This window comes from Nicotiana attenuata, unplaced genomic scaffold, assembly GCF_001879085.1.
Source record: "Nicotiana attenuata strain UT unplaced genomic scaffold, NIATTr2, whole genome shotgun sequence".
NCBI lineage: Eukaryota > Viridiplantae > Streptophyta > Magnoliopsida > Solanales > Solanaceae > Nicotiana > Nicotiana attenuata.
In genome coordinates this window covers 92,051-102,644 of record NW_017673208.1, presented here as the reverse complement: position 1 = coordinate 102,644, position 10,594 = coordinate 92,051, and the positions used below count along the sequence as shown (strand labels likewise).

At 34.9% G+C, this 10,594-nt stretch overlaps 2 protein-coding genes across 2 annotated transcripts in view; one reads left to right on the top strand and one right to left on the bottom strand.

The window, feature by feature from the left end:
• Positions 1-4,887: 4,887 nt before the first annotated feature.
• Positions 4,888-6,907, top strand: LOC109215730 (zinc finger protein CONSTANS-LIKE 8). Its single transcript, XM_019379848.1, has 3 exons — positions 4,888-4,974; positions 6,078-6,242; positions 6,725-6,907. The coding sequence occupies exons 1-3, from the start codon at positions 4,888-4,890 to the stop codon at positions 6,905-6,907; spliced, it is 435 nt and encodes a 144-aa protein (XP_019235393.1).
• Positions 6,908-6,912: 5 nt separating this feature from the next.
• The window catches only part of LOC109215732, a 16,801-nt gene continuing 13,119 nt past the window's right edge, over positions 6,913-10,594 (bottom strand). Inside the window, exon 7 of the mRNA XM_019379850.1 lies at positions 6,913-7,305. The gene's annotated coding sequence lies outside the window, so the exon portion shown is untranslated. The remainder of the gene's footprint in view (positions 7,306-10,594) is intronic.

Below are 10,594 nucleotides of genomic sequence, written 5' to 3'. Positions count from 1 at the left end.
AATATGACATGTACTGATTCTTCTACAGATAAAGTACGTTTATTATAAATTCTAAAATATCTACTGTTAATGGAATATCCCAGAAAAATACCTTCATCACTTCTTGGATCAAATTTTCTAAGATGGTCCTTACCATTGTTATGGATAAAACATTTTCTACCAAAAGGATGGAAATAACCTATGTTGGGCCGTTTACCTTTCCGTAATTCATATGGAGTCTTCTTCAAGATGGGTCTTATAAGACATCTGTTGAGAGTATGGCAAGCTGTGCTTACTGCTTTTTCCCAAAAGTGGTTTGTCAAGGAATATTCTAATATCATTTTTCTGGCCATATCTTGTAGAGTTCTATTTTTTCGCTCAACTACTTTATTCTATTGAGGTGATCTTGAAGCTGAGAAGTTGTGCGTATATCCTTGATCATTACAAAAATCTTCAAATGCTCTATTTTCGAATTCTCCTCCATGATCACATTGAATAGTTGTAATTAGATACCCCTTTTCTCTTTCAACTCTTTTACAGAAGATCTCAAATTTTTTCAAAGCTTCATCTTTGTGAGATATAAAAATCACCCATGTAAAGCGTGAGTGGTCATTAGTAATAACAAAAGCATATCGTTTTCCTCCTATACTAGCATGGGTCCAAACAAATGCATATGGAGCAATTGTAAAGGCTTGGTGGTAGACACAATGTCTTTGTTTTTGAAAGAGTTTCTGGTTTGTTTACCAATTTGACATGCATCACATACATGATTTCTGGAAAAGTTGAGTTAGGGAGACCAATAACTAAATCATGCTAGGAGAGTTTCTCAATAAGATGCATGCTTACATGACCAAGTTTCTTATGCCACAACCAAGGATCATCAGATATAGATCCTAAGCAAATGTGACTATCTAGATTTTAAAAACCATCAAGAATATAAACATTTCCATACCTTTTTCCTAGGAGTATTATTTTACCTGTCTCATCTTCAATAGCACAACATGTTTTCTTGAATTTAACTTTGTACCCTGAATCACATAGTTGACTTATACTTAGGAGATTGTAGTTGAGTCCATCTACAAGATACACTTCAGTAATATCACAATTGTTACTGAATGGAACTGTGCTAGTGCCAACTATCTCTCCTTTTGAGTCATCGCCAAATTTGACACTTCCTCCATTTATCTTTGTAACTTCTTTGAACGGGTTTTTGTCACCTGTCATGTGACTGGAACACGCACTATCTAAGTACCATTTTCCTTTGCGACTCTTCCTATGGTGTTCCTGCAAAATAGAATTATCACTTTCTTTTAAGTACCCAAGCTTGCTTGGGTCCTTGTTGGCTAGTTCTACTAAGATCAGGATTGCTTTTGGGTTTCCAAATCTATCCTGAAATATTAAATTTACGAAATCAACAAAAAGAGTATTTATGACCACTTTTATTACAGTAGTGACACATAGTGGCTGATCCAATTTTTGATTTTTCGCTTGTGTTAGTGCTTGTGGACTCAGTTCTAACTGGTCCTTTTCCAGTTGACTTGTAAGTCGCCTGGTTAGACTTGACAGAATTGTGACCGGTGGACTTGCGCATGCCATTACGTTGCATTCGCAATTCCTGAATTTCATCTTGAAGTACCTCTTTTTCAATTTCACATACTTCAAGCTTGAGTTCACGGTCTTTCTTTTCCCTATTGAATCTTCTTAGTTCATTCATCATTTTTTGAGACTCCTTTAGAGTAAGGTCAAGAATATCCTATAATTTATTACATCTATCACAGTTAAAAGATCTTACCTCGCTTGTTTCACCTCGTGCCATGAAACAATTTTCATTATCATCTTTGCATTCGTCGTCTGATGCATCTTTATCGGTGGAGAGATTATTCATGTCGTTTTCCAGAATTTTCATGAAGCATAGATTTACTATTTTCTCGTGTTCTGAACTGTCTTCATCACTCTAGCTTCCAAAAGATTTGTTTTCATTGAATCCTTTGAAAACCTTTCTTTTAAGATCTGGGCATTCAGCTTGAACATGGCCATATCTTCCACACTCATAACATTTTCCATCATTCTTGTCTTGTTTATTATATTACCTGGTTCGTCTGGGAGGCATCCTACCTCTTCTTCTGTTTCTGTATCTTCTCATTAAACTATCCATGTTCCTTGATACCATGGCAATCTCTTCTTCAAGAGCTTCTGGGTCGTCATCAATATCATTTTCTGGTCTTTCAGTTGTAGCTTTGCAGGCGACTGTTTTCTTTTTTCTTCCTGGTTTGTTTTCTTGAGGTGAGTTTTCTCGAATGCTATAAGATCTCCTCGGAGCTCATCATACAATAATTTGTTTAGATCTTGTGATTTGAATGCAACTACTTTGTCTATCAAGTGGTAGGTAGACTCCTCAGAATTTTTTGAACTTGATAACCACTTGAGTATGGTTTACCATAAGCTTTTAAATCGCTAATGATTTTGCTGAAACTTGCAAACATTTCCTCAATTGATGCTTCTTCTTTCAACTGGAAGAGTTCATAGTCATGAACCAACATATTAATGGGAGTTTCTTTCACTTTGCTGGTTCCTTCATAAGTGACTTTCAGTTTATCCCACATTTCTTTGGCTGTATCACAACTTGAGATTTTCTCATATTCCTCTTCACTTATAGCATTGTAGAGTAAATTTCATGCTTTAGCATTGACTTGAACATCTTTCATTTGCTCGTCTGTGTACTCATCTATATCTTTTGGATCAGCAGGTGGTTGAGTAGTTGCTGGTAGTGGATAGTTCCCCTTTTTTGATAACGCGCTATACTTTGACATTATAGGATTTTACATATATTTCCATACGCACTTTTCAGTGAGAAAAGTGTTGTCCATTGAAATATGGTGGCCTAACTTGCCTTCATGAAAAACTGCTCCAACAATTACTTGATTTGCCATGATCTTTTCTCACAAGTTGTTAAGCAACAAGTATGAGACTAGCTCTAATACCAATTGAGAGTACAAGAGGGAGGGGGTGAATTACTTATTTAGAAAATATATTATAAGTAGTTGACTAGTTTACCAATTAATCGACTAGAAATAGAAACAAGATAATACTAATGCAGAAATAAAATGCAAGAAATAAAGACACCAGAATTTTATACTAGTTCGAATTCAACGTGAATCCTAGTCCAGTTCCCTTGGGTTGCAAGAGTGTTCTCTTTCAGTGATCGAAGTTTCTTGAGTACAGAATGGTTGATGTAGCTTTACACCAACAGAATGATCTCTATGTTACTTTTCTCTTCTTGATACAATACCTCACCAGTGTTTAACTCTTTTTCTTCTCTCACTAATTGCACAGCAGATCTATGAGAACTACAATGCTTGTTTGGGATAGAACAAAAGGAGTGAAAATGATTCGTTCAAAGTATATTTTCTTCTAGTCTAGAACATATGTATATATACACTTCATGAGGACATATTGACTCGTGAATCTTGAGAGATTGCAAACCCAAGGGAGTTGATCCTTGAAAGGAATCACAGATTGATTCTGTCCAAGAATAAAGTCAAGTTTCCGTTGATCTTCCTTGATTTGTGGTCTAGATGGACTTCTCATCCTCTAGGCATATCTTTTCATTACTTGAGGCGTATCCGCTAGATCCCTTGATTTCTGGCTTCAACGGGCTTCAGTGCTTCACTTTGCGATCTCGTTCCCTTTAATTTTGGGACCTTCCAGTAATAGCTTCCGTCAATCATTTCTAGAATTGCTTATTGATTCTTCTTTCGGATCTCCGCTGCTTCTTCCTTTTTCATCGCTAATCATTGATTCTTTTGCTTGCGTTGCTGATTGTTTCCTTAATCAATTCTTGACTGGTATCGCTTCTTGATTCCTTTGTTTTATTCCTTGTGATCCTGCACCAAATGTGATATATTATTTTTCATCATTCAAACTTATAGTTAACAGTATATGATAGCCTCGGTTCAAATAAAGAGTGATAACCCCACTTACAAGAGTCTGTCTCTCCCTCTACCGCTCCCCCTTTCTTTATTTCCTTATCATGCTACTTACAAGATATAACAACAGGTAGTTGTCTTAAGAACTAGTTACCCGAAAAATAAAATAGGACCTACGCTACAAGTTGTTAAATTATATTAACAATACAAAAAAATTATATTAAATAATACTTTATCAGTTTTAATTTATGTGAACCTATTATTATTTAGAGAGTTAAATAAATTTTTTTAATCATATTTTTGTAAATATATTTTAAAATTTTAAGTTGTTAATAATTGTGAATTATTTATATATATATATATATATATGTAGTTTTCAAATATGTAAATGTCACAAATTTTGAAAATTTTATGGCCTAAATCACACAAAAAATTAAATTAGTTAACTTGACCTTCCAATAAACTGAAACAGAGGAAGCATATATTTTAAAGTTAAATATATTTTTACACCAACATTTCACTCTTCTTCGTCTATCAGTTTTGACTGTCTTTGAGTGAGTGCCTTTTTAAGAAATAAGTCAACGTTTGTCAGAAAAATGACGTCCGCTTCCACGTCATACTCAAGCATGTCCATCTCATATAATCTAACTCAACTGAGCTCTCCATTCATTTTAAACACTTTTCTTCACTTTCAAAAACACTTTAAAAAAATCCTCTTCATGATGTACGGATATAATACAAATGAAAACACTTCTCATGTGTATGATTCTAGTGAATACTTAAGTCATTTTTCCCCAACCCCTTTGATCATTCTTTCATCGGAAATCGGTTATAACCAGGTTCGAAATTATGGATCCGCCTCTGATTATAACGTATGTAGTGGATGTAGTAGCTATGGTCTTCTAGTTCAGTTACAAGTTATGGAATGAATGACCATAGTTTGATTCCAAGAAACATAAGCAGTCACTCACTTGTAAAGAACATGGAGGGACTTGTTTCTTCCCCACCAAATTTTCTTGACTCAGAAGGTAGCTCCATCAGAAAGGTTTTTAGCACAGGTGATTTGCAGGTAATTAATAATAATTACATCCTTTAGCATAGGTAATAAAATCATATAGTTCACTAATATGAAGCGTGACATCAAGCTGTGTTGTTTTTAGAAGATTTACACCATCAGTGTAATTTAACTGGTTATCGCATATTATTGGAGCACTCAATTTTTCGGGCTGTTCCTTTCCATATTAGGCTTGTTACCGAGAGTTGTCTATTATTATAGATTAAATTGATTAGATAATATAAAAACTCTTCAGACAATGCACAGAACATAAGCAGAATTTATTTATTTTTTTAATTATTTACGTACATTGATAATTGTTAGAAAAAAATTACACTATCATCATATTTCAACCTTCTGTAGCAGATAGCCTCCATTATTTTCTAGGTTATTAATGCATCTTTTATGAGCAAATACTTATACTTCCTCTATTTCAGTTTATGTGAACCTTTTTTATTTTCAAGATTCAAACTATATAATTTGACCAACATTTTGAAATATATTTTTTCATCATATTGACATGAGAAGAATTACAACTTATTATACTTTTCGTGTAGTTTTTGAATATTTAAATTTTAACTTTAAAATATTAAGTTAATCTAATTCAACTTAGTTTCAAAAAACGCAAAAATTTACATAAACTGAAATAGAGAGTATTATGTTTTAGTGACCTAATAGAATAAATAAGACAAGTGAGCTTGCTCAGTTGGTAAAAGCACCTCCACCCAAGACCGTTAAATCCTGGCTTCGAATCACACTGGGGGGAAAGTGTGAAAACACTATAGATCCTCCTAATTTGGGAGGGGTTTAAATAAATAAAAAATAGCATAAATAAAGTCGAGGATAAAACTCGTTTGTCATGGCCCGCAATGCTCCTACACTAATGCTGTGGCAAATGGCAGTGTTGCAACATCTCCGCCTCAGTGTCTGTCTGTATCTTCTTGCACAAAATCCTGTGTCCGCCTACAAATTATACATCGTCATATCACACTAATATGAAGATCACTCGACTTTAGGTCTCAAATTAAGCTTCCTAATAAACATTATTAAGAATTATTCAAGTGTGAGGATAGTACTTTGATTCTTTGTTTATTCAACTAATGCATGTGTAATATTAGGGAATGCAACAAAATCAGCGGTCAGAAAGTTGGCTATCAAATGAGAGTAACAGCATAATCGAAGGAATGACCAAAGGTTGCAAATACAGTCCCGAAGAGAAGAAGGAGAGGATTGAGAGATACAAAAACAAGAGAAATCAACGAAATTTTAGCAAGAAGATTACGGTAATATATTTTCTTTTAGGGATTCAAAAACCTTAGAGAAACCTTTTCTTTAAGAAAAGATATTTAATAAGAGTGAGTAATAAGACCCACGTGAATTAATATTAATGATTCAAAATGGAATTGAGATAGTAAATTAAAGACATGTAAAACACGTACCATGTGAATTGCAAGACTTTTGTTATTATTATTTTAGGGTCCGTAGGGTTGCTCTCCTAGTTTCCATCTTGACTTTTGCTATGTCCAAAGGCGCGCAGATGCAGCCTTATAGTACCAGTTTCGTCTGAATTCAATACTTTTGAGGTAGTGTATAAATTTATGGTGTTAAAATTCACTAATGTTGCAATAATTAATAGATCAGAACTCATAATGTTAAAAATATAAGGTTTCAACGCTAAAATTTTTATAGGTTGAATTCATAGAATTTAAATTCCAAATCGCCTATGATTAAGTCTAATATCGAATTTCTTGTTGTCAATTATCAGTATGAGTGCAGAAAGACTTTGGCAGATAGTAGACCTCGCATTAGAGGAAGATTTGTAAGAAATGACGAAATAATTGAGAAGACATCTCAGAATGAATTTAATGAGGCAGAAGTAGAAGAAGACGAGGACGTTGAGGACTGGATTAGCTTTCTTGATGCCTTTTCAGCAAACATTTTTCCCTAATCAAATTGAAATTAAGGAAACAAAAGGAGTTCCTCAAGTTTAACGTTTGGCAACTCCTTTATTGTATGGTAGTTGTTGCCTTCTAGTTTTAGTAATGTATGTTGGACGATTACATTAAGGATCAAGTCCAATTAATTGCACAATGTTTAATAACAATTTGAAGCTTATGTTCCCAACTTTTCGTTTAGAAGCCCGCAAGGATTGAATGATTTGGTTGGGTGAGTGGTTTCCCACATGAGAGACTTAGGATAGATTCCCCTCACCAACAGCCTCCTCAGTCAGAGCTCGTCACACCGGGTGTGTCTAGTGCGATTTACATCTCCTATGTGATTTGTGAGCTATTGCACAGTGAGCAAGTTACAGCGTGCGCACCCGGAGGATAGCGGCTGCGAGTTTCCCTGGAAATTTTCCAAAAATCGTTTAGAAGAGTTTAAATTCTACACTTCGACATAAAAATTTTAACACAATCAGATCACTTAAAAAGCATAAGAAATAACTCCTTATTTTTACTTGGAAAAAGATTGCCTAATAGTGTAGATTAAAATACAGTGATAGTGGAAGAAATAGTTGCACTTTCAGTTTAAATAATTTCTTTTTAGAATTGGCTATCTCCTGATGGGGTTCATCCAAGATTTAGTGTGTGTGTTGTCTAATCCGACAATAAGGATCACAAATTATGCGTGAAACTCAATAGTCCCATGCATTATCCCCTACCACGCAAATATTCGCATTCAATATTTGGAATTTTTTGCATGTTCAACCAAGATCTTTATTGAACCATTACATATATGATTTGCCACAAAATAAACCTTCGTACCTCAAAAGAAACTGCTGAGGTGAAATCATGGTTTAAAATTTAAATTCCGGCAAAGACAAAAATAATACTAGGTGCTTTTATTCCGGTCTGCCTAAGCCTCGATGAGAAGAGTTACCTGGTAACTGGTAAGTCATTATGTAAGGTCGCAAGTATCTGATAGAATAGACGAGATGAGCACAAGTGGTTAGACACGACTGGATTCAAAAAGAAATTGTTGAGGTGACAGTTCTTTTTAAGTAGTTTAGCCACTAGAGTAACAACTATTTACTGATTCTTAGTCTAGTGCTTAGCACTATTCGTCATATCAACAAATAATCATGAATAGAGTTTTGACGAAACTACTAAGATTTTATCCATCACTTACTGTGCAGAGTGACATAGGCATTTAACGGAAAACATTTCAAAAGGGAAATTGGTTGCTTCCCTTATACTAGAGTACTCAAGTCATAAAATGAGACTTCTATTAAATACTACTATTTCACATTCAAACAAATTTCCATCCACATTAGTAGTTCCATTTTCTCAATTGGCAGATCTGGAAAGTTAGAAACGAGAGTTTGTCAATTTTGACAACATACTTCATCATGCCAATGAATTTTTGTACCTTGCTAGGCCTTAAAACATTTCCTCTTCTAAAATATGTTTGTACATGAAGTGGCATCCTCCAAATATTGGGTCTTATAAACTAAATACTGATGGTCCCGCTCGCTCAAGTAGTAGTTTCTCAGGATATGGCTGTGTCATCCGAGATTCAACAGGCAATTAGCAACTTGGCTTCTCAGGTTGCTCATACCAGGCAAATAGCCTCCAATTAGCAAAGATGTGGTTAGATGAGAGCAGAGGCAATTTCCAAATTATTACTCCTAAACCTTAACAACTCAGTCATCAGGGAGACAAAAGAGAGAACTATTCTGTCAAATTCTTTGGATATTCGTATTCTTAAACCACCCAATCAAAAGGTGAAGTGAGTGCACAGGCGAATTCAAGATTTGAACATTATAAGTTCGAGTTCAAAATTCTACCCCGTCTATTTGATTTTTTACTAGATTCGAAATTTCTAATTTGTGTTTATTTATTAGTGAAATTTTTAACACATTCAGAGTCTGAGCTAAAATACTAGGTTCAGATGAACCTGAAACTCAGTGACTACATCCGCCTCCGAGTAAAGCACAAATCAACAATACGATCTCTACGTTTCTTCAAGGCCAAGGGACTAGTGTACCAAGATGACTACACTAGGGATTGTTTGGTTATTTCGGATATAAAATTTAGGATTATAGTTATCTCATGTTTGATTGTGATTACCAGCTAATATTGGTATAAATTTTATATAAAATGATGGTATTAGCTATCCCAGAATTATAATCCCATAGGATATCCCTAAACTACCAAACAATCCATAAGATACAACCCCCACCACCAAAGGGCATACAGGAACGAGCAGTAATCATAAATAAAGCTTAAGCTGCTGCTTTAGAATTCCCTACTATTCTCAGGACTCGGGCGTCTTTTTAACTTGAAAGAGCATATTTGGCTTTAAGAGCCTGTCTTACCTTTTTGTTGAAAAATAAACATTAGAATCTAGTGCTTAGATTAAGAGAAACTAAGAACGAAAATTCTGCTGATACTGGCTCACAACACAGCCAATTCTTTTTTCTTTTACTCTTTCGGTTTGTTTGTTTTGATAATCGAGAAATTCCCGAAGGGCTTTTGTCCGCAAGAGAAATAATCTAGTAAAAAGAATATACCTAGACCAATATGTATTTAGTACTTGTAGACTAAGTTGCTCGGACTTCGGTGCGAGTGTCCGATTACGGGCGCAAATCTAGAGGTTGAATCCTTCAATTATCTAAACTTTAAAAACCCATGCAAGGATAGAGGAGAGGGTTTCGACAAAAAATACTTCAAATATCGAAAAATAAAGTTATAACATTATGTCTAAATTTTGAGATATTGTATGAAAAACTTCCAAGGTATTCCAACAAGGAGAAAATTTTGATCAAAAGGATTATCTGAGAAGGAGATAGAAAGAAAAAGGACGGACATAGAAATTTCTACATACAAGGTATTCTATTTTCTTCAATTTCACCCTAGCTTCTGTTTTGATTTCAAAATATTTATCCCGAATTTATCCGATGATTTTGGTCGAAGTACCCAAAATCGGTTGAACAGATCCGGTACAGATCCCACACCCACACCCACCCATGTCGCATTGACACGAGTGCGGTACTGAAAGTGAAGAGTCCGAGCAACTTAGCTTGTAGACATTTAATCAGCTTCATCATAACCTAACTTATTTTCCCATGTGATGTGCATGAGCTGTGAATCTTATGCTGAAAATCTATTTCAAAAACTCAGGGCATGTATATGAGGAGCAAACATCAAACTAGCAAAACAATTGCAAAAATCTAGTGCTTAGATTAAGAGAAACTAAGAGAGTGGAAAATTCTGGGCAGATAAAGGCTCACAACAAAGCCAAATCTTTTTTCTTTTTTTGGTTGGTTTATTTTGATAACCGAAAATTCCCAAGGGCAAGCTACCGCACGGTTCTTTGTCCGTGCATGGTCCAAAACTCATGACATGCGCGTAACACACGTCATGTTCTGCACTCTCGCCACTGAACCAAAGCTTTGAGATGGCACAGCACGGCAAATTCTTAGCTACTAATAAAAAATATTATAGGTATGCTCTAGGTCCACGTTATTTACATGTGTACTTCTCGATCCCTAACGTTTCATCCTATCTGCCTAAATTAGCCAAAGCTACTAATAAAGAATTACAGAGCAAGAAAACGAGGAATTACCTAATGTAGAGAGTAGCATACAGGAGACAAAAAAGTAGGCTTTTCTTTTCTCCCTTTTTTTTTCCCT